Raw genomic sequence first — 25,000 nt, forward strand, 5'->3', positions numbered from 1 at the left:
ACTTCGTCTCGCTAACTAGTAGCTAACTCGTGTATGTTTTTCATAGCGTGGCTTACATTTATCCAATAAAGTCGTTAAATTATGGTCTTGAACTTATTTACATGCTAAATCTTAATACAAAATAAATAGCAAACACTTCGTTATCTAGGGGGAACGCTGCTACTCTTACTAATTTGGCTAACAATGCTAGCTGCATTGTAAGTTTTATGCTTCTACAAATTTCATTTTCAAGTTCTCGTGGAGATTTTTCACGGTTACTCAGAAGCAAAAGACTGAAAACAGCCCGGAGCGCGCTCGATAAAACCGTCCCCCAGTCGATAGCATGCTAGCTAGCAGCCCTACATTTCTGCTAATGACGGTTTTAGCTAATGAATAAGAGCAGAGTTCTGAACGAGACGCCTTCGCGCTCTGCCGGGCGTGTCTAATCGCACTCTTAGTACTTCAAACGTCTTTGAATGGCAAATGTAATGAAACAGAAGTTAATTTAAATCCTGGACGTTTTAGCTGATTAGCACGTGTCCAGAACTTCAGAACCTGCTTCAGACACTAAAACTCCAGATCTGATCGACTCGAGTGCGCGTGTTAATCCTCCCGACCCGGAGAGGTTAATGAAACCGAGAAACGGAGTCTCGGGGGAAGAAGACCGAGAGCTTCCGCCGATGTGATGAAGATTTCCTGAAGCGATCCGGAATCGTTTGGGGTCAGTGACTGACCGCTGGATCAGGGGCGCTAATCCCTTTTTAATCCCAGGACCAGTGCTAGGAGGCTGAGACACATGGAAATACGTCCGAGATAGACTTCGCCGAAATGGGACACGACCCAAGTGACCGTAACACGCAGGATTAAACTCTTTTCGGATTCTGTAACTCATTTCTCCGAGAGACCAGGCTAAGATAAGGGAAGGAAATTCATTTCCGCAGATAAGCATCCAATCCCGTAATGCCTTCAGCGATTCAGACGTTAGGGTTTGACAGGAAAATCACGCGCCGGATTATAATGAACACACAAAAAAGTCAAGGGCTGTCGAGACAAAATGACATAAAAAGTGGTCCATTCCATTACAGTGACAGGAGTTTGGTCGTATATATATATATATATATATATATATATATATATATATATATATATATATATATATATATATATATATATATATAAAAATATAAAAAAGAAGTGGAACATTAAAGGACATCAATTTAAAGAGAAAATCAGGCTTAACGGACAGATTAGAGGTTAAAACCCTTCAGTAAAGAAAGTGCACGTCAATGACGCTTTAAAAAAAAAAAAAAAAAAGAAGAAATCCATTCTAATCCAAGAAAAAGACATGGATTCAACAGTGTGAGTCGATGAAGTGAATCAAATAAATATCATCATTTTTTTTAAATCCAGATTTGTTTTCAAATGAATTTCCATGAATATGTGATATATTTAATTTCTTCTAAAATGGTCTGATATTTGATAATTAAATGTAATTATACTCTACAGTGTATATGCAATGCTGTTACTATGAAAAAAATAAATAAAATCCCGCATTAAGTCTAAAATCTGAAACGATTGTAAATTCCATTCGGAGGGAAAAATTTCCGTGAAGGTATTAAATACGACATTTTTTACATTTTCTTTTAAATTGTTACGCAAACACTGGTATTAACGTTCAACAATATTTGTGCAGTTTTAGACGGTTTTTTAGAATAAATCCTCTTATGATTGTCAGATTATTTTCAGTGCTCTCGTGTGAGAGCAAAGAAAGAAAAGAAAAAAAAAACAACGGGATTTTTTTTCCGTCGCTCATATTTACCCAGGGCGCCAATATCAGTGCTGTGTGTGTACCTTATAGACGTAGACGCGCCGATATTAATATGACGGTGAAGATATTTATTTATTTGTATTAAACTGGTCTGTTCTAACGGCTTACCCGTTGTCACTGTGTACGATTTTGATGACTCGTAAAAGTACTGAAACGATGAGGAACTGAGGAACGTGAACGTCTCTCCACGTGTACCGGACATGCAGGAATATGTTCCTGTGAGGATAATTACAGATCAATCCACAATTCGGAGCTAGAACTGAGAAACAAATCAGGCGCGGATCGGATTTCGTCTCGAACGGATCAAAACGAAGGAAGAAAATTAAATCAATGGAGGAAACGATGGTGAAGAAGAAGAATAATAAGAAGACGGAAGGTTGTGTATTATCAACATCCCAGCGCAGACAGAGGGAGGTAATCATCAGCTTTACGTCCTCGTGTTCCTGTAGATCCCTCTCCGTTCAGCGGACACAAGACCAGCAGATCTCACGGAAAGGAAACAAAACCGACACGTAGACGTTATCGTAGAACGCGTCCCGGACATCTGAGAGATCTGTGAGGAAGTGCAGGGGTCAGCGTCGTGCGCTGACGAGACGCTGACGGCTCGATCGGGATTCGATCCAGCTTGGGGATTTTATCGGATCTCGATCAGACGCGAGGGTAAAATCCGATAAAACGGAAACACACGTCCATCACACGTCCGGCTGCGGATACCGGAACCGCTTTCGCGCCGGACACGTGCGGTTTCACACGCCGTCTCCTCACGCGGAACCGTCCTGATCGTTCTCTACACTTCTTCTTCTTTCCTTGTGTTCCATCTCAGCTCTGTACTTAAATCCGACTCGGTGATCATCGCGTGAACGAGACCCGGGAATTACAGCGCCACGTCCCAACGCGTATAACCGCTGATACGGTGACGTTTTCGGGACGTCTGTGAAAGGAGTCTCCAGTGTCGGCTCTCCGTAAAAGACGTTTTCGGGACGGAGGAAGTTTACCGCTCTGTGATTTTCCGGTAACGTGACGAGCTGCGTTTTTATTTTAATTTTTTTCGTCTTATTAACTTTTAAAGAAGAGAAATAAGAGAGGGAACGAGTGTTTATAGCTGCTGTAGCGTAAGCGAGAACAGGAACGGATTTGTTTCGTGGATGTTCCACGACATTAAACGTAACTATAAATGGATAAAAAGTACAACGTGCTGTATAAAAAGGTATAAAAGGAATAGAACACGTGGGAAACAAGTCGGGACCTGCCTTCCTACTGAGCGCTCGAGTGTGTGTGTGTGTGTGTGTGTGTGTGTGTGTGTGTGTGTGTGTGCAGAGCTATTTGGTTTGGAACGAGGATGAAACTCAAACAAAACTTGACAATGTCTTTATCATATTCCTGATATTAAGTACAGCCTCAACCTAGCAGGGGTTCCACAATGCTGTGCTTTCTCTCTCTCTCACACTCACTCACTCACTCACACACACACACACACACACACACACACGTCACGATCACTATCCAAAAGAGACACTCAGAGTCACTCAGAATATCTTTCTTCAGATAAGCAGACCTCCTACCAGTGTTCTCTGAAAAACCCTGCCGCGAGCTACACGACAGCGGGAGGCCAAGAGTGCACTCTCTCACACACACACACACACACACACACTCACACACACACACACACACACACACACACGCGCGAACACACACACACGCGAACACACTGCTTTCAGGCTTATTTGATGGAACCTCTCTGATCTTCATCACACACACACACACACACACTCTCACACACTTCCCGCTGTAATGAGAAGTCAAGTGAACTGAGCAGAGAGAAGATTCCGGAGATTCCGAAGCTCAGCACTACAGTGAAGTGTATTTTCTGTATCATTATATTTTCTATGCATCACGTTCACGTTGTTTATTTTTCCGTCACAGATAAATAAATGAGCGTCCAGTGTGTGAGCTTCAACGCTGTATGTGTTTTGACCCGTGAACTCACTTCCACAGCATTAAATGTAACTCTAAACGGATAAAAAGTATGACGTGTGACGTTCTTTGTCATGGCGTGCTGTAATAAATGCATAGAGTACAGATAGCTGTGGTATAAGAGGAATGAATCCCTCTGTTTTTATTGGGTGTGATGTAATAGAAGAGGACCGTGGTGCGGCGTGGGAAGATCGGTGATTAGTTTACTGAAACAGCGCCCCCTGGTGTCTTTTATTCCTGATCTATTAAACACATCGATAACATTCACGACGTTCCGCAGTTCTGCTGTGGATAATGATGTCATGAATATGTCACTTCCAGCTGTGACGTGTGCTTCGTAATTCACTCGCGTGCAAAAGTTTGCACACCCTTAGAACATTTATAATAATGTATCATTACTTCATTGATAATAATCGTATACGTATACTCGTGTGGAGATTTCCGTCCTACTTCTTTTCTTTTCACCTTCTCACTTCTATTCCTTTTATTTCCTTCCTCCTTGTTCGTTCACCCATCTCTTTTGTTTAATTACTGTAACACACACACACACACACACACACACGCGCGCGCGCGTGTATACTCGGGTGTATACACACACTTACACATGTACACAGATTTACAGACACGGGGATTCACCTTTATGTTTGACAGGTGGACATGCTGATATTAATGAAGGCTAAGTTTGAAATGTGTGTGCCTGAGTGTGTGTGTGTGTGTGTGTGTGTGTGTGTGTGTGTGTGTGTGTGTGTGTGTGATGTATTTTTAATAAGGAGTGTGTTGCTTATCGAAATTCCTGCACCCTGCTGGCAGCCGGTGATGATGAATGACCACCGACAAGAGAGTTATTAATCTCCCTCTCTCTCTCTCTCTCTCTCTCTCTCTCACACACACACACACACACACAGAATGCAAAAGACAGAGCGAAAGAGAGAGAGAGAGAGAGAGAGAGAGAGAGAGAGAGAGAGAGAGAGAGAGAGAGAGAGAAGGATCAGTTAGATGTAGGTACACAAAAAGGATAGATAGATAGATAGATAGATAATGATGGAGGAAAGACTAGTTGAAAGAAGAAAAAGATGTAGGTACACAAAAAGGATAGATAGATATATAGATGGATAGATAGATAATGAGAAAAGAATAGATGAGAAAGAAAGAAAGAAAGAAAGAAAGAAAGAAAGCAGAGAAATATGAAAAAGAAAGTAGAGGAGGAGCAAGAGGGAAACAGATAAAGGGGGATTAGTGAGGGAGAAGAGGTAGAGAAGAGAGAGAGGTGAGGGGGGGGGAGAAAAGGAGGAGAATTTATACAGGAGACAGGTGGAAAGAAAGACAGAAGGAAGAGAAGGGGAGAAGAAAGGAAGACGGAAGAGACAGGAGAAACATGAGGGGGAAAAAAAGAAAAAAGGAAGAGCAGCAGGAGGACGAGAGAATAGAGGAGAGGAGAAGAAAATGGCGGGAGGAGAGAGAGTTGTTGTTGTGAGAAATACCTGAAGTGTGTAAGAAATCGGTCCAGCTGAAGTCGGAGCTCGGTCTCGTCTCGATTCCTGAAGAGGAACGGAGAAGGTGAAGAGGGCAATCGCTCTCCACGGACAACACCGTAAAAACGCGTTAGACTGAGGAAGAGCAGGTGGAGATCTGTCCTTACCCTGAGCCTGAACGTGGACCTCAGCGATGTCGCAGTCCTAAAGCAAGCAACAAAAACCACGTCACAATACGACTGGACTTCGCAATCGCCCTCTGTGACTGTTGCCACGGTTACGTCCATATCGCTTTTATCTTAAACGTATCACGCACTGTCAACCCTCTCAATCATTCCTGCACAATAACTTTACTTTACGATAATGAAAAACGATCAATGTCCCATAACCGCTGTTTACATTCGTCGTCATGGTAACATTCCAACATGGTTACATAAAAAGGACACGCTGCGATCACGTTACAATTCGACTAGTCTGCGATTGTTCCCGCGATCTCTAACGCGCCCTCTTCCTCACGCTGTAGCTGAAAAAAAATCCTTTCTGCACAACTACACTGAATAGTTTTCATTACGACAGTGAAGCGTTAGCTAATAACTAGCTATTTGCACTCGTTGTCACGGTAACACTCCAACATGGCTACTTAGTAAGAAAGCAGAATGCGTGGTTAAACGGTCCAGTCGTCGTTGTAGTGATGCTGTAGCTACGTAAAAAACAACAACCCGACAACAACGACGTTACAATTCAACGAGTGTTTATGATCGTTGCTATGACGACAGTGTCGCTAACTCGCTCTCTTCTTAGAGCGTCTCGTGTGATTTCCATGCGCCGTAGCGTATAATTCAGTTCCGTGCAATTAAATTTGTCGCGTTATTATTTAAGCGCGAGTCTTGGCCCGTAACGGATATTATCTGTTAATTATGGGATTGATTTTTCGAAAACAAACAAACAAACAAGCAACAAAACAACAAAATTAGCTGCCTTTAAATGACCCACAAATCTCGGCATGTTTCTATTTTTCAAGCGTTCCTCAAAGCCACGTGAAATCCTCTGCTGTGGGACGGAAAGAGGCGGAAGTATAATCAGGAATAATCTCGGCATGATTCTAAAATCAATATGTAAAAAATAATAAAGCGGGAGAAGCGTGATAACGGAATAATGTTGCTGCTCGGTCGAGATCAAGCGAATCATTTCACACACAGAGAGAGAGGAAATTGCCTGGATGTTATCAGCTCTGGATGCCTGCTGTGTGTGTGTGTGTGTGTGTGTGTGTGTGTGAGAGAGAGAGACTGTGAGAGTCTAATCCGCCAATGAAACGCTTCTAATTTCGTTTTGAATGCTGATTTATTATTATGGGATGTTGCTGAGAACGGTTATAATCGGCGTGGTTATTGGTAGCCGTTTGTGTTTATCGGCGACTCCGGCGACACGCGTTAGTCCACGTTTTCCCCTCGTTCGTTTCCTGCGCCGTTGAAGACGGACGGCGGCGGCCCGGTCGATATTTCCTCGATAACTGCTTCATTATCGTTCACTTCACTTCGCTCCTACAGGACAGGACGACGCACGGCTTCAGACGTTCTCGAAAAACGCGCCCTGAGAAAATCCCACGTAAACGAGCCTCATTAATGAACCGCGACGAATTGGCCCTCGTTACTAGATAACGGTCTCTGCGTCGTCACTCGTACCGCCGCTAAAGTCGATTATTTTCCTACGACTGCGCGTCCTGAAGTGGTTTATTCCTCACACGCTCACTCCTGCACTAGACCACTCGCTATACATCACTGCTTGCTTGGTTGTTGTTGTGTTTTTGTAAACACCGTGTCAGGGTAGAGACGAACCGCGTATTCACAGCAGGGAATTGGCTTTCGCGCAGAAAACGGAGGGATTTCGAACACCAGCGTCTTACCAAATAAGTCTCAGCTTTCTGCTTCATCTCCTCTGTGAATGCTACTGCAAACCTGTGACGAGAGAGAGAGAGAGAGAGAGAGAGAGAGAGAGATCGATCAAGTTCAGCTGAGTTTTATATATATATATATATATATATATACATAAACAAATCAAAAGATGTATTAAAAGCTCCTGAATTCTACATTTCCTGCTCATCCCTTGCTTTGGTCAAACATTAAACAGTGTCAGTAAACAACACTGGATGAGTTAAAGTGCATCAGAATCGAATTTAGTGTTTAATGAATTAAATCACCTACGATTCACAAAAATGGCTCAGGAATCAAACTGAAGACCGATGAATCATGAATCGAATTGACTCAGGTGTCGGCGCATCGATTCACACTTCTGATCAGACGATTTGGATCAACTCGTTGAATTAAAAGGCAACGTTTGAAACGAATCGGGACGACAATCATCAACCGATTAAAATTTATTATAAACTGGTGGCTTATGAAAAAGGACAGATGACTAGCGTGTAAAAAGTTCTGGGGGGAAAAAAGGGAACATTTTTGACACAATTTTGGCTCTGTTTCTCGTAATTACGAGGTTCCGGCGCATCGTTAATTTGCGAATGATGACGATGTAGAGAAAGACTATTATAAAAAAAAATGTGAGAAATTCAGCCAACTCACACATTTACACATTTAAAAATACGGATTTTTATGAGAGCCTGTTTCCACCAGGGAGGGAAGGTAAATAAAAAAGATAACCGTGACTTCATTTCTCTCAATTACGAATTCTCACAATTCTGACTTTTTTTTTTCCCATCGCAATTTAGACGTCCACCTGAGTTAAAGGACGCACTGAAAAAACATCAATCGATCTCTATAGATACAGTAAGAACTACGCTCATAAGCTAGTCACGAAAAGGAACACCGGACGCTAGCGCGCTCGCTACCTCGTCACAATTCAGAATTGAAAGGACTGTCAGGATTAGAAGGGGAAAGAAGTCAGAAATGGCAAGAAATACCGTCAAAATTGTGAAATGCGAACTCACACTTGCGAGGATAAAAGTCAGAATGGCGAGATATAAAGTCGCAATTACCTTTTTAATTTTTTCCTCCGTGCCGGAAACAAGCTCCGGTAAAAAACGAATATTTTTAAATGTGTAAATAATTGAACAGGCTAGCATGGTGATTTGTCCATAATTCTCTCTCTTTTTTTTTTTAAATAGTCTTTCCCTACATCATCATCGTTCACGAATTAACGACCCCAGATTCTGACCAAACACAGTCATGTATCGATAATACATGAAACTGAATCGTATCGTATCGTATCGCGTTAAGAATCAAAATCGTATCATATGGTGTGGACGTCTGATGTTTACACACTAACCTCTAACATCTATATTATATATATAATATATATATATATATATATATATATATACACACACACATTTAAGGAAGTACAAGATCAAACGTGGAGTGGTTTGTATAGTTGGGGGCGTGTCCAGTTTCCCCATTCATGTAATTTCTTGATGAAAGAGAAAGTGTAGGAGCTTTCGAGCGTGATTTTTTCCCCCCACTTCCTTTAGTAACATTTATTTGTAGAAGCTCCAGGTTAAAGTTCTGTGTAGCTATCGCTTTCTTCTTACTTCTGCCTTTGAACCACGAAGCCACTGTCAATTCAGGTGCAAAATCAAACACACACACACACACACACACACACACACACACTTCAGAGTCTTCACACTTCTCCTTTTGTATTTACAGGAAAACAGAAAAACTCGCTGCTTTTCCCCTCAGTGTGTGCGAGGGAGAAAAGAGACGTGTCACTATTCAGCTGTTCAGCGCGGTCCTTTACATCTCCCGTCTTTCTTCTCTGCGATTCTGAAGGGCATGGGATTGATGATGAAGCCGGTGTGTGTGTGTACAGCGGCAGGGGGTCTTCACTAAAAGACGTGTGTGGCTTTAAAAGTTCCAACATGTTGACTTAGTGAATAAAAACTCCACCATCAGGCAACAACTATCAAGTCTATTCTTTTTTTATTATTATTATTATTATTATTATTATTATTATTATTATTATTATTTAACGGCCACATCTAGGACATAAAAACATCAGGGTTAAAGATTCACAAGACGATATACACACGTCCCGTCCGCATACAAATTCCCCAAAGCAACATCAATCCGTTCTATTATTATTATTATTACTTGTTTACCACAACGCTTAGCTTAGCGGCAGTCTTATCTGGACTGTTTGACTTTCGAAGGGTTTTATTTGAACTTTAACCCCATGGGGCGGTTTCCAGTATTTAACTCTACAGTCAAACAAAGTCTAGAGTTTTTTCCTCAGTAATCTGTCAACACTTCTGAGTGAAATGATAATAATTTGAACAATGTTCTCTAATTTGCACGGTTACTGTGTCTCCTCACCATATGCGTAACATTTCTATTAGCTTCAACATTAGCCTAATTTCCAGTCCCAGTTGCTTAGCAACAGTGTTATCATGGTACAACCTACTCAACTTTCCATGAGTTTTAAATCTAGCTTTACTAATTTAGTAACCGACCTGGATATAACAAACTGCCAGCTATGTTACGCCAGCTAGTTAGCTAGCTAATGCTTTTGGCGTCCATGTTGCCCCGTTGCTTAGCAACAGTGTTGTCTTTACGTTTAACTACTTGAACCGTGTGTCTGAATTTCCAAGAGTTTTATTTGAATGGCAATAAATTTCTGAACACGTACGTTTTTCTCCTCAGTGGAGTATTTAATGCTACGGTAGAACAGGGTCGATAATTCCTTTATAACTTTAGTCTCGAAGCTTTTCTTATGAATTTACCAACATATCTGAGGGAAATGTTGATATTCTGAACGATTTTGTCTCATTTCTTCTGTCACCATGACGTTCCTTCGTAAATATATAAGGACTTGCCTTAAAGATATGCTAGCTAACTAGTCTTTTTGGCGTCAATTCTACATGGTTGCTTAGCAACAGTGTTATTTTGCTGTCATTTTACCTACACGAACCACATGACAATTTCATTTGAATTGCGATACGGTGTTCTCCACATTGGATTTAATGCTAAACTTTTTTATTTTTTTTTAAAAGGTTGATAATACAGTATTGATTTTAAAGTATTTTTTTTTTAACTAATTTATCAACACATCTGAGAGAAACGTTGATATTCTGGATTATTTCATCTCAATTCCTCTGTCACTGTGCCTTTCCTTCATACATATAAATGAGGTAGCTAGTCTTATTGGCGTCCATGCAACCCAGTTGCTTAGCAACAGTGTCATCTTGTCTATTCATGAGTTTCCTCTGCAATGATTTATTTATTTTTCTCCACGCAGGATTTTAGCCTCACCTGGCTCTGTGCAGAACTTCCTCCATGACACTCCGCTTGTGTTCGTCCTTCACGTCCTCGTTGATGTCCGTCCCTCCGAAGACCACTCCGAAAGGCACGCCGACATCTGCAGCCATGTTAAAAACAGAACGCAACACTCTCGACAAGCTCTTACGGTGAAGAACAGACGATACAGCTGATGAATTAAGATCTTTTTATTATTAGCATTAGCCATGTAGCTCCAACACAGATGGAATGAAGCTAAAAACCTTTAACAAAGCTATATTGTTCTACGCTGGTGTGTGAGTGTTTGTGTGTGTAAACGGTTTGTGCAGTTATAGATCACCTAAGAGGAGTCTTCCTCCTTTAAACAGATGGATCGCCAGCGCTGCGTCAAACGGTTCTTGATCTTGACTCATCAGCAGCGTTATCTCAGAAGCCGAGCTGAACTCTCTGGTGTCCCGGAGCACACACACATGACCTGCGCTCTCGATATGGTCCCTAAAAACACACGTTACACCAAGACTCCAGCAGCAACACCATCACCACACCGTTCCTAGCTAACTATGTCAGATTAGCATAGTATTATACAATTGCAATGTTCGTAAAACGTGTGCTGACTCATGTAACACGCTAACTATACACATCGATTAGCTAGCGGTGTATGACTTAGCACACGTAGCTTAACGTCTTCTCTACTCAGCTAGCACAGAACATTATCAAAAGTTTCAGATGTAACGTTTGAAACACACCGTATAATAATATAAATACAGTCTTTATGATTTTATTTACAGATTACACGGTCACGTTTAAATCAGTTATTTATTTAAATTATACACACAATTTTAATTGACATTTCAATCATTTCATGAGTGACTTAAAAGAAAGAAAAATGAGAAAGAGAGAAAAATAAGGGTCGGCACTTAATTAGGACAAAAGTAATGGCGCCCTGTAAAAGGAGAAAGAGGCAGGGTGTGTCTGCGGTAGCCGAGCTGCATTACTGGAAGATTCAGTACATGCTGTGCTTAGGAGGCACGCTCTCATCGATTCGTTGTGTCATTTTCCGCTCACCTTTTATGGGGTTTTGTGGGCGTGGTTAAACGTAAATCAATTATCCAATATACATGCATGATAATTTACGGTTGATCGGCATTCATCAAACCGAGTACAAAGAAAATCAGAGATATTTTGTAAATATAGGAGGTATTTTAGTTCGGTTTGGCCTGCACACACATTTCTGCACAGCTTTACTAAAAGATTGATATTGTTTGCGTGTGTAAAGTAATCTAATAACTGCATATTATTGTAATAATGATTAACAGGACCTAATGACTCCGGGTCTGCATGAATCACGTAATAATTAGATTTCACTACAAACAGCAAGACCTTTTGGGGTTTTTTTTTTGTTCGTTTTGGTTTCCTATGCAACAGGCCACGCCCCTGTAAGCAATGGAACCTTATAAGTACATCCCCTGCCAACGAGCAACTGTAAAGCCACGCCCCCTGACAACAACAGTTTCTGAGATCTTTAAAGCCGACGAAAGATTAATATACTGTTATTTTTTTTTCTCTCTTTAAGTAATAAATGAGAGTTGATTTTGGTTCTGTTTGTATTTGATTTGCTATTTTGCGCTTTTTATACATTAAACTGTCACTTCCGGGATTATATTTTCAAAGCATATTTTCTTCTTCCATCTTTCCCGAGTATTCAACATGAAATGGATTAATTTGTCTGCTCTCGTAAAGGTTTTTAATTTAATAAATAAAATAAAACCTGCTGCTTTACCTTATCCTTTCGGCAGTAGTACAGTTCCCAGTTTTGGGACTGAGGCAAGCTAGGAACAGTATTCTCATTTCTCCACGGTATCGCGATATAAAGCTGAAATAAATTCCAATTTTACAGTTGAAATAGTATAAACAAAGGCTGCTCTGTTTAATAATCTTTTCCTGTACAACAAGGACACCGGTGCTATATATTTACACGGATATTTACTTTTCGTATTATTTTCTTTACCTACCCATATTCGAATAAACCCGGAAGTTTGCTTTTGATAATTGATGCCCTACTAGCCAATCTCTGCGAGGAGGCGTGATACAGATAGCCAATCATAGACAAGAAGGCGGGACATGTATGAATACGGGTACGTAAACGTGTAGTTTGCTTTTAGCACGGGTCCGTTCGAGATAGCGTTCGTCGGGAAACAAGAAATAGGTCCGATTAGTTCCTGTTCAATACCCGGTAAACAAAACTATAACCTCTATGATATAACCAAATAAAAGTTGTTTATAATTATTTAATTTGAAACTGAAGTTATATCGCAAGTCTGTTATTAAATATCATTTACAGTGACATAATAATATCGGTGTAATAGACAGTGACAAAGTTTTACCTCTTTTTGTGATAATGAAATGTAGGCATGAATTTAATTAGTTTTTTTTTTTAATTATTTTTTTCACACTATAAAGATTTTAATAGCAATAATAAACCAGTCTATATCGAAAATAGAAAATAACCCAATCACATGTCATAATTAATATCCCTTTTACAACATACTAAATATGTTTGCTTTTAAAAATGACTTCTGACCTCATATTTTAAAATTATTTTAAACAAACTGTCTTTTTTATTATCTGTGTCACTGTTGTGGTTTTGTTTCTTTTTTATTTAATATTTTAATATGATGTCTTATTGCCTGATTGAACACATTTTATTTAAAACCTTTTAAATAGCATTTATAATTAATATAAGCGCCTATACAGCACTGAACCGCTAATCTTTAAATAAATCATAATCAGAATAAACAGAAACAAGGTGTGTATATTGTTGCTTATAGCAATCAACACTCAATAAAAAAAAAAGAAAAGAAAGAAAAAACTTGCCAAGTGGTTATTAACAGAAAAGAAATGAGAGGTTGTGTGATTATTTTATTAGGTTGTTGTATATATTATAAAATATAGAGAGACGGGGGGGAAAGGAAGAGAAATGAGAAATAAAAGAACTTCGAAACTATTAAAAGAAAGAAGGAATGAAAAGAAAAGAGGAAAATAGCAGATATGTAGAGGAAAAAAGAGAAAAGTAAAGGACGCTGTGATGAGGTAAACATTGAGCGACACGGAAGTGAGAGCGTCACGTGCTCCCAGGGCGCCACGCCATTGGTCAGCGTGAGCGCGTAACGACCCCTGTGTGGTGTTTATATGAAGCGGATGATCTGAGATTGGTGGTGTAACAGTGAGCTGAGTGAATCCGCAGTGTTTATAACTCGGCTGTAGGCGGATTAGAACCCGTGATAGCGGTTTGTGTCACACACACACACACACACACACACACACACATCTGATCTCGGGGACAGTGAACTAGTGCTCGGGGATTAGTCTGTAGAGTTTCAGCTGAAATGTTGAGCAGGAGCTCGGTGGAGGAGTTCAACAGCAGGCGGGTGGATGGCTGAACTGTCAGACTGAGAGAGTGTGTGTGATTCAGGTAATGTTCACATGCAGTGTGTGTGTGTGTGTGTGTGTGTGTGTGTGTGTGTGATACAGTAATCACGAGTTAGAGTTGCAACACAGGAACAGCTGATCAGAAAGCCCAGTACTGTTCCTCTGAGTTGTGTTTGGTGATATTGTGATGATCTTTACAGATAAAAACAAACATGATTCATCTGTTTACTAACTCCATGGTGACTAAAGATTAACCATATCCTCTGAATATGAGCAATAACACACTCTCAGAATGACAGAGAGTAAATGATACACTTCTTTAAAAGTGTCTGATTCCCCGACATTCAGTAAACATGTTTCTGTCTATTATCAAATATTAATCATATTCTCATATATTTAAATATTCAACAACCAGCTGATGAATATTTATGATCCATCCGATTAGACGTGCTGAGTGTTTCCCAGGTTAAGAATCAGAAGTGACAGACCTCTATGATAAAGCGATTCTTACGACTCCGGGTCCAAAAAAGTTGGGACGCTGTGTGAAATGTAAATAAAAAAACATTTTTATTTCCTTAAAATTGTTCAGTTTCAACATTTTGATATGTTTCCTGTGTTCTGTCGTAAATAAATAACGCTTGAGGTTCATGAGATTCGCAAATCGTCGCGTCCTGTGTCTATTTACGTTTCTCACAGCGTCCCAACTTTCTCGGATTTGAGGTTGTAGATCAACCTGAATTCTCGACTCTGATTGGTCGGAAGGTGTTGAGTTTTCTGTAACAGCAGCTCTGACAGTAGTGCAGCTCCAGATCACAGGTTTATATCGATATGAATATTAACGAGCACTTCGACAGTGAGAGTGTTCTGTGTGGAGAGGTTTCTGTAACGTGAACGGAAGGAGTCTCCAGTGTCGGCGCTTTGTAAGAGTCCGAGGTAACGCCGTGACTGTAAAGTCTGATCTCCTCGTCGCTAACATGACGAGCTGTGAGACTTCATAGAGGGAAGAAAGAGAGGGACGGCGAGGGAACGAGTGTTTACAGCCGCTGTAACGTACGTGAGAACAGGAAGTAACGTGTTTTTATGGCGGTTCCACAATGTTAAACGTAACTATAAATGGATAAAAAGTATGCTGTGTTTATTCTTTAATGAATAAGAGTGTAATCGTTGGCACGTTGCTGTGGTGCAGTTTTTCTTTCAGGGTTCCTCTGAAGAGACGTCTTTGGTTCCTATAGAAGACCCCCGGCGGCACACGTCATGTCCAATGCGGACGTAAACGAGAGCACTCCTCTTTTGGACAGCACGGGGACTCATTACAGGCCGGAGTCGATTTTCCGAGGGCGTCGCCTGGCGTGCGCCGCCATCCTGCTGGCCGAGTCTCTGGAGCGCGTGGCGTTCTACGGCATCACCTCGAACCTGGTGCTGTTCCTCAACAGCAGCCCGTTTTACTGGGAGGGAACGCTAGCCAGCCAGACGCCGCTCATCTTCATGGGCGTCACGTATCTGGTGTCTCCGTTCGGCGGCTGGTTGGCCGACGCCTGCCTGGGAAAGTTCTGGACCATCGCGGGGAGTTTCATCTTGTATTTACTCGGCATGCTGCTGTTCCCCTTCGTGTCCAGCGATAACACTCGGGTGGCTCTGTGCGGGGAGGAGATGGGGTTTCCTGTCCAGCCGGTCGAGTGTTATAACACGAGCGCGCCACTTCCTGCCAACGTGAGCTGCCCGACGCGGCAGGCCTACTGCGGTCCTGTGATCTACACGGGCCTGGTCCTGGTGGCCCTGGGCGTGGGAGCGGTGAAGTCCAACATCACGCCGTTCGGAGCGGATCAGGTAACGGACTCTGAGCTCTCGAGACTCCGGGTCAGCGACCGATTCAGGAATTAATCACGCTCGGTCTTGCTGAGGTTTCCAAAGTTGCGCAAGTTTGGAAAGTCTGGAATAATGAAGCCTGTTCCTTCCAGAGCTGAGAATATTCTGTTATTCGTGTTAATCTCCAAATCCGCCCAGCGTGCTCCATGTTTTACCCTTCCACAAGGCGCTGATTAATGATCTTTAAAAAATGATCAGTTTAAATAAACAGTCTGACAAATTCATATTAAAGGTCTTAAAAAATTTTATCTTTTAATTTGCGGTGCAAAATTTTATGGATGTCGAATTCATATTTAATGATTAATGATTATGCAAATTGGAAACACCCCTCCCCCTTCCATAACCCGGTAAACTGGTGTAGTAATCGCTGCATTTGCATATTTGAACCTGATTGGCTGTTGCATTTAATGATGCAATAACACTTGCCATTTGTATGTCCAAGTCACCCGTCCCCCACGCCACAATTTAAATTTATTTATTTATTTATTTATTTATTTTATTTATAGTAGCTTACAGTAACTGAAATATTTTAGCCGCTTTTACGGTTTAGTCAGTTTATTTCTATTTTTATCGATTTAGATTTTTATCAATAGCTAATATTATTGTTTGTATATTATATTTCTTCATCTATCTATCTATCTATTATTATTATTATTATTATTATTATTATTATTATTATTATTTTTAGTAGCACTATCAAGTTCTGCAGCTTTCATGAAACCAGAAAAGTAAAGCAAGTAGAGTGCCGAATATATTTTTGCGGAAAGCAGCACCACGACGTGAATCGAATCTTCATTCGACTCCTGATTCTCTCGATCTTGTATTAACATCAAAGGAACGCTCCTGAATGCTGTACGAAGCTGAGACAGGCTGCGTGCAGTGTTTCTGATGTAGTTGCGTAAACTTTTTTCGGTTTCATTTCATGAATCCGCCGAGGAGAAGCGTACCAGACATTATTTCTGATTAGAGGCAGCGAACAAAAGAAGAAGAAAAAAAAGCCAGGACAATCACAAGATCGAAACAAGTGTGACCGTCTGTTTGGAGCCACTTCCCGGTCTCTAACAAAGCCAGCCATGTTTTATGTCCAGTACTGAAACGTGTTTTTTTTTTTTTTTTTTTATAAATCTGATTAGATTTTTTGGCTTAGTGTGAACAAGTGAGTCATTTTGACCATTTTAGCTCCACCCACAATTTGCCTAATATGCAAATCATCCTCTTGCAGAGTTGTCCTTGGATTTCTGCTTCATCTTCATAAATGCTTAGAGTTTCAACCTCATTAATTATTAAACATGTTCGTTCGTAAACGACACGTCCGACACGACCACCAAACCTAGCAGGGCGGAGCTTGACTTATTCAAGCAGCTGATTGGCTGCATGGATTCGGATACCAACCTGAAAGCCGTCTTTAAGACAAGATCCATAGCGGTGTGGGTGGAGTTATGGAGAACTTCTTTCACAGGAATTGTCAGACGTATCACGCTGAAATATGGTGTATTTATTTATTTATTTATTTATTTATTTATTTATTTATTTATTTAAATTATGACCTTTCATGAGCCAATCAGGATTCAACCTGGCATTTGACAGGGTTGGAATTGAACTAGCGTCACAAAACTTGAGCGCCATGTTCGTCTATGGTCTCTTTAGTGTTCTTGTGCCATATGATGGCTACCAACTGAGGAAGATGAAGACCTAACGCATGCTTCCTCACCTTTTTGAACGGTCGCTCATGTTGCGTTCGCTATTTGCCCTCTTACTCGCTCACAGATGCCCACGATTGGCTAGTGTCCCTGCCGTTGATCGTGGAGAGACTCCATGTCATAACTCCCACCCTGAGAGCACGGCTGAGTTTCTCCGCTAGCTCCACGGCGTGGATTTCTATGGCACTGTATAGATTCGAACTCCTATTCTCCCGACAACAGCATAACCGCTTTAGGAGCGTGACTTTTTTAGTTCTATTTGTTACTGGCAAGTAGAGGCACTATTTACGAAGGATGCTTGGACCCCGCAGATCGCTGCTTGTTTTGAACGTTATTTGATTTCTCGTCGATCTGTAGCATTTTTAAGTTCCTAATAATATAACAAGTATAAATACATTAGTAACTCGGTGTATTATGTATCTGTATGATTCTTTGCAAATCTTTCCGACCTCCGTTATGGAAATAGACCCGGAGTCCGTTTGCAGAAGGTTTCTACCGGTTGACGGACGAACTCTCGAACATACTGCTGCCTTTGCGGCTGTTTAAATCCGTTACGTCTAGATTTTACTCCAGGTCACATGACCCCTGAGCAGCCTCCCTCGTTGCGTCTTATTAAACCAGAATGGAGGAATGTATGATCTTTTTCTGGGAGTTCATGGTACGTCATAAAGGTTCCTCCAGAATGTTTATTAGAAATGTGGATTTCTCGTGTTCCTTAATTGGATTTCTTTGTCAGTTTATTGATAAATCAGTAATTGAGGTTTTTTTTTTCTTTCTGTTCTTCACATTCGACTCCCACGCTTTAATAAAATCAAGGACACGGATATCGAGCGGGTTACGGTGCAGCTTCGTCTCAGTAAATTGCTTGAGATGAGCTCCTTTATCACGGAGGCATGGGATTAGTGCTCTTCTACCCTTTCTGTGTATGAAGAGCTGATATGAGTATTTAGAGCTGGAATATTTTTAAGAGCGTGTTTGGTTTTGGAGCCCAAACAAACCTCACTGTTTAGATTTAGACCGTTACTTTTTACTCGTATTCATCAGAGGTTCCTTTTGCGTGACATTTTCCAGATGCAGCGTTGAACGGAGTTTGTATTTCTCTAGCGATACCCCATCGCTCTTCACTAATAGAAGCGTGCTGTTATTGATTAGACGCGGTGGGAATAACGACGCGGTCAATACCGGGCGTCTCGTTTCGAGCATCATCAGTGTGTCCATTTGAATAATGTCTTCTTGAACGCTTAACTGCGTCGACTTTTCTATCGTTCATATTTACGACCGAGAAATAAATGAATAAACGGGCTGATCGATTTATCGTGCCTCGTCGCAGGTGAAGGATCGTGGTCCAGAAGCGACGCGGCGATTCTTTAACTGGTTTTACTGGTGCATCAATCTGGGTGCGATCGTGTCTCTGGGCGGTGTCGCGTACATCCAGCAGAACGTGAGCTTCTCGGTGGGATTCACCATCCCCGCCGTCTGTCTCGGGATCTCTCTGGTCATCTTCCTCCTGGGATTCACCGTGTTCATCAGCAAACCGCCGGACGGCAGCGCCTTCACACACTTGGTGAAAATCCTGGGGTCGGCCTGCTGTGGAGGACCTGCACAACCTCAGCTGCTCAGGTAAGAACTCGCACTGAGAAATGACGGACGGACGGACGGATGGATGGATGGGTAAGTTTACTGATGGGTAGTGTGGAAGGATGGATAGATTGGTGGATTGGTAGACAGATGGGTAGAGATACTGAGACGGATGGGTAGGTTGATGGAAAGACATGGCTTAATGGATGGCTAGACTAATTTATAGGAGGATTAATGGATGGGTGGATTAATGGATGGGTGGATTAATGGATGGGTGGATTAATGGATGGGTGGATTAATGGATGGGTGGATGTCTATTTGTGGTGACCGTTGTGTAGGTGAAGTGGATGAGCAGGCTGATGGAAAGATGGATTTATGGATGAATAGATGGATACATGTTTGGATGGATTGATTTATGGAAAGTTGAATGGTGAAACTGATGGACGGATGCGTAGGGTGATGGAAAGAAAGGTAGACTGATGGATGGATGGATGTGGGGATAAGTATGACTAGTTGAATGGCAACATGGATGGGTGGAGAGAGGGATGAATTGGAGAACAGTTGGCTGGATAAAGGGTATGGGTAGAATAGATGGAGGAAGTGAATGGGTAGACTGATGGATGTAGTTGAGTGGGTAGATGGATGTAGTTGAATGAATTGGATGGATAAACTGGAAGGATCGACAGACGGATGGACAGATAGATGGATAAATAGATTTGGATTGATAGATTTATGGATGGATGAAGAGATGGCTTCATGGATGGATGCATGTATTGGAGGGATGGAGAGACGGGTGGATAAAGTCGATGGATGGACAGATATATGGTTGGATGGATAGCTGTATGAATGGAGAGAATTTGGATGGATGGATGGATGGATGGATGGATGGATGAATTATTCGGTTTATTGATGGATGGATAAATGGATGGTTGTGTGGAAGAATGTGTAAATGGATGAATGATGGATAAAAGGATAGATGGCTAAACTAACATGTGGAAGGATGTTGGATAGATAGAACCCTGGATGGATGGATGGAAGGATGGGAAGCAAGATTTGAATCCAGGTCCTGTAGTGAAAAGGAAAAAAACTGACCTCACTTTCACTTCCTGCTAAAATCTCCATTGAAACTAGAACTCTGACGTGTGTTTCCTGCCCACTGTCGCAGGCCTAAGCCCAGTCTTCTGGACGGAGCGAAGGTGACCTACGGGGGGAAGTTCTCCGAAGAGAAAGTAGAGGAAGTGAAATCTCTACTGAAAATCCTGCCTGTGTTTCTAGCACTCATCCCTTACTGGACCGTCTACTTCCAGGTCAGTCGCACACACTTCCTGTACAGTTGTCTAGTCATACTTCGATTTTAAAGAATTAAGTTAATATCGAACTACTAGCGGATTACCCAAGATCACCGTGGGTAGCTGGGATGCAAATCAGGCACTCGGATGTCGTCATACACAGGGGGCGGGGCTTATTTATTGCACACAAAAATGAACTTGTGCAATTATTAAAAATACTTTTATGTGCTCACGACTTTTTGTCATTTCTGTGGTGAATCTGAACGTTTCTGAGGAATTTTCTCTTTACGTCAAAAGCTTTTCATTTACGAACTGCTAAAAATATCATTTTGAAATTTGGGGGATTTTTTTTGGAGGCCAAAGAAAAGTGAAGTTCCTCTTTCACTCTCGCCGGGACCTTCACACATGACTCTGTCTTTTTCACAGGAAACGCGTCTGTGCTCGTTTTTAAAACATTTGGGTTTTTTCTCATTTGAGTCATCTTTAGATCTGGCAGTATTTTCACTTTCTTTTGTGGATTTGTCCAAATTTGTATTTTTTTTTTTTTTGCTTGATGAAACCGAACTGTGATCGTCATGAACACAAAAAAGCTAGATTAAATTGATTTATTTATTTTTTTAAAAGAGTAGATTTTAATCACTGAAGTCACAAACGTCTAAGATTAGCCCCGCCCACTTCCCATCACAGATGGGAGAAATCCTAGTGAAGTTTAATATTCGGAGCCTGGAGAATTAAGACACGTTTCCGTCTCGTGCGGATTACTGTACTCCCTCCGTCACACGGCTCTCCTGTCTCATTTTCTTTGGCAGAATGAACTCGGCGTGATGCCGAGATGGTCAAGTGGGCTTGAGAGGATATGAGATTCGTTTCCCACCACTTACGTGGTGTCGTATTTCAGGACACATTCTGCTCGATTTCTCTCTTTCTCTCCGTTACCTGCTCATTACCTCTCGTTATTACCGATATACCTGTTTCCCTCATTTAGCGGGACTTCAAGGTGACTTTAGACTCCTTTGTAATCTTTAGAGAATTCTCTATTCTGTTCTTCTTATGCGTTGCTTTCATGCCTCGTGTCAAATTTACTGCTGAAGCTTCCGAACAGTTTCTGAAAGGGAGAGATGGAGGGAGAGACGGATGGATAAATTGCTGGATGGATCGGCGGATAGAAGGACGAAGTGGACAGATGGGTGATGAGGGATGGATGGACACGTGTGGAAAGGATGTGATGTATGAGAGAGAGGGGATATAGATGGGGATGGGGATATAGAAGGAAAGAGAGACCGTGACAGATGGATGGATGATGCACAGAATAGTGAAAGATGGACCGAGAGAAGGGCAAAGCTAATATATGGAGTGATGGATGAATGGAGTGATTGGAGGAGAGATAGAGTTATGAATGAAGTGATGGTTAGAGGGATTGGTGGAGAGGTTGGGTGGATGGATGGATGGGGTGATATGTATAAAGTGATCGAGGGGTAGTGTAGCGATGGATGGACTGATTAATGGATGAAGTGATGGATTGAAGGAGTGGTGGATTTTTGTGATGGATGGATGTATTGAAGGAGTAGAGATGGAGTGATGGATGACATGGTGTGTGTGTGTGTATAGGGATGCATGGGTGGAATGAAGGATGAATGGTATGATGGATGGAGAGATGTATGTAGTGATTGAGGGATGGTGTAGTGATGGATGGACTGATTAATGGATGGAGTGGTGGATTTTGTGATGGATGGATGTATCGAAGTAGGAGAGATGGAGTGATGCATGGAATGATGGATGGAGTTATGGATGAAGTGATTGAGGGAGTTATGGAGAGATGTATACAGTGATCTAGAGATGGCGTAGTGATGGATGGAGAGATGTATACAGTGATGGAGAGATGGCGTAGTGATGGATGGAGAGATGTATACAGTGATCAAGAGATGGTGTAGTGATGGACTGATTGATGGCTGGATGAATGGAGTGATGGATGGAATGATGGATGGAGTTATGGATGAAGTGATTGAGGGAGTTATGGAGAGATGGATGGAGAGATGTATACAGTGATCTAGAGATGGTGTAGTGATGGACTGATTGATGGCTGGATGAATGGAGTGATGGATGGAATGATGGATGGAGTTATGGATGAAGTGATTGAGGCAGTTATGGAGAGATGTATACAGTGATGGAGAGATGGTGTAGTGATGGATGGAGAGATGTATACAGTGATCTAGAGATGGCGTAGTGATGGATGGAGAGATGTATACAGTGATCTAGAGATGGCGTAGTGATGGACTGATTGATGGATGGATGAATGGAGTGATGGATGGAGTTATGGATGAAGTGATTGAGGGAGTTATGGAGAGATGTATATAGTGATGGAGAGATGGTGTAGTGATGGATGGAGAGATGTATACAGTGATCTAGAGATGGCGTAGTGATGGACTGATTGATGGCTGGATGAATGGAGTGATGGATGGAATGATGGATGGAGTTATGGATGAAGTGATTGAGGCAGTTATGGAGAGATGGATGGAGAGATGTATACAGTGATGGAGAGATGGTGTAGTGATGGATGGAGAGATGTATACAGTGATCTAGAGATGGCGTAGTGATGGACTGATTGATGGATGGATGAATGGAGTGATGTACGTGTGTTAATGTTCCAGATGCAGACGACGTATTACCTGCAGAGCCTCCACCTGCACATCCCCGGCACCGAGGCCCAGAACTCCACGGAGCTCCAGCAGGTAAGAGAGAGCCGTGACATCTCCTGACGCCTCCCAGAACGAGCCGATCATCGTCCGGTGTGAGCAGAACCGTGCAGAACCGTGGGCTCTTCAGGTGTCTTCACCTCGAACACGCTCACACAGGCTGGAATAAGGCGCTGCTGAGGTTCCTCAAACCTCCTCCACCTCAGGAGCTCGTTATCTCCCTCAGCGTGCAGCTTCCACCGTAACGCCGTAACCGCTTCCTGTCTTTACTCCTAAACACGGCTATCAACATCACTCCCACGTATTTATAGGTTTAGAACAGCAAAATTGAAAAAATATAAGTATATTTTCCTTTTTTCTTCTTTTTTTTAATCCATTTAGTTTTTGTCCTATAACTGTTACTTCAGAATGATTGATTGTGGAAAGCCAGTGTGTGAGTTTTGAGGGTAGCTGAATTGAAAACACTCTCTCACTCTGTCTCTCTCTCTCACTCACACACACACACACACACACACACACACACACACACACACACACACACTCACTCCTCAGCCATGAATAGCGATGAAGCCGATACACTCCTGCGGGGCTGCACAGGAGCACAGATATGTCATGGGCAGAGATTTCGGACGTCCAGCTGAGAATTTTTTTTCTCCTCCGTTGCATCAGACCGTACAGATGGAGTGTGTGAACAGTTGCTGCTCAGGCGGTGTGTTACTGTAACCACGTTCGCAGGATTAACTCAGAAACGTTGGCCCACGTCCCGTGCGTCCGTTCGTTAATCGGCGGTCAGCGTCGTCTGTGACGATGTGTAAGCGTTTATTGTTGATTCGTGATTCGTTTACTGTTTGGATCCTGCGGGTTCTTTCACACACGCCCTGTTTAGTCTAGCCGGGTTTGAACGGAACCCGCTCGGCGCGGTTCTTCAGGCAGGTGAGAACGCGGCGATCGCGTTCAGGTCCGAGAGCGGCCGAGTCGACTCGAGCGAGAAACCGATTTCGACTCCGAATCGACTCGCCTGTCGGAAGTGAATCAAAACACGACCGATTCAGACTCGGCGCTTCCAGTACTCCGTAAAAGGACTAATGGGTGTGCGAGGAATTTAAATAATAATACTTTTTTTTTTGATTCGTGTGTTTGCGATCTGCAACGCCGGACAAATCGGAACACGCCGGTTCGGTTACTCTCGCGTATTTTTGCGCCTGTAGGTGGTGCCGTCGCGCCCGTGCCCTCAAAAATCCGCTTTAAACCGGCAAATAACTTGACGCAGATGCCGAAAACGAAACCGGAATGATCTAAATAAAGACGACGGCGTGTTATAAACGATAAACGCTGCTTCTCAGGAAGGACGAAAGCGTCTCCTCGGGCGTTCTCGGGACAGGAGGGAGACGAGAAGCTACGTTTACGTTCGCGCTTATTTCTCAGTCTCTGCGATTCTCCGACGACGTCCGCGTGAGCTCGGCGTCTCTCGGTGGGACGTTATCGCGGTGTGATCGGTCACACGGTGAAGGTCGAGTAGAGGAAGTGGAGAACGAGGATCAGGAACTGAAACAGGAGGGGGGTAAAAAAAAACCTACTTTAATTTAAGGGAGCGTTTTTTTTTGGTCTGGTTTAAACACCAGGTTCCTTATTCTGGGTCGATTTTAAGCGGCATCACATGGTCCCTCCGACAGTCCCTCCCAGCTGACGACCGTTCCGTGAAAGCCGAGCTCGAGCCGTGATGATTAGTTTTGGCACCCCGCCGGACAGATTGTCTCTTAAAGTTTTAATTCGCTCGGTTTCTATAATTGATTCGTACAAAACGACGCATTGTTTTAAATTCTTTTTCATCGCTCCGCACCGTACGGGGTTCTGTTCTGCGATTCCGGCGTGCGGCGTGCAGAGGGATATTGTGGAGCGGGGGTGGGACGGAGAGATGAGACGCGACAGCTCGAGGAGATTTGATG

The 25,000-nt window shown here is 42.3% G+C and overlaps 2 protein-coding genes across 4 annotated transcripts in view; one reads left to right on the forward strand and one right to left on the reverse strand.

Moving 5' to 3' along the window:
* Positions 1-5,262: 5,262 nt before the first annotated feature.
* glt1d1 (glycosyltransferase 1 domain containing 1) lies at positions 5,263-12,537 on the reverse strand (the record flags this gene model as incomplete). The annotated part of the gene is given in 6 exon segments (XM_053679303.1): positions 5,263-5,319; positions 5,421-5,457; positions 7,157-7,208; positions 10,515-10,620; positions 10,840-10,994; positions 12,280-12,537. Coding segments are annotated over 6 exon segments (475 nt in total), but the record flags the coding sequence as incomplete, so codon positions are not given.
* Positions 12,538-13,707: 1,170 nt separating this feature from the next.
* The window catches only part of slc15a4 (solute carrier family 15 member 4), a 44,752-nt gene continuing 33,459 nt past the window's right edge, over positions 13,708-25,000 (forward strand). Inside the window, exons 1-5 of one of the 3 annotated variants that reach the window (XM_053679299.1) lie at positions 13,708-13,971; positions 15,115-15,755; positions 18,825-19,114; positions 20,238-20,379; positions 23,010-23,090. In XM_053679299.1, coding sequence (XP_053535274.1) covers positions 15,183-15,755; positions 18,825-19,114; positions 20,238-20,379; positions 23,010-23,090 — 1,086 coding nt within the window. In that variant the 5' untranslated portion in view covers positions 13,708-13,971; positions 15,115-15,182. The remainder of the gene's footprint in view (positions 13,972-15,114; positions 15,756-18,824; positions 19,115-20,237; positions 20,380-23,009; positions 23,091-25,000) is intronic. The other 2 variants (XM_053679300.1, XM_053679302.1) reach the window with 2 other exon arrangements.

This window comes from Ictalurus punctatus, unplaced genomic scaffold (assembly GCF_001660625.3).
Source record: "Ictalurus punctatus breed USDA103 unplaced genomic scaffold, Coco_2.0 tig00006683, whole genome shotgun sequence".
Taxonomy (NCBI): domain Eukaryota; kingdom Metazoa; phylum Chordata; class Actinopteri; order Siluriformes; family Ictaluridae; genus Ictalurus; species Ictalurus punctatus.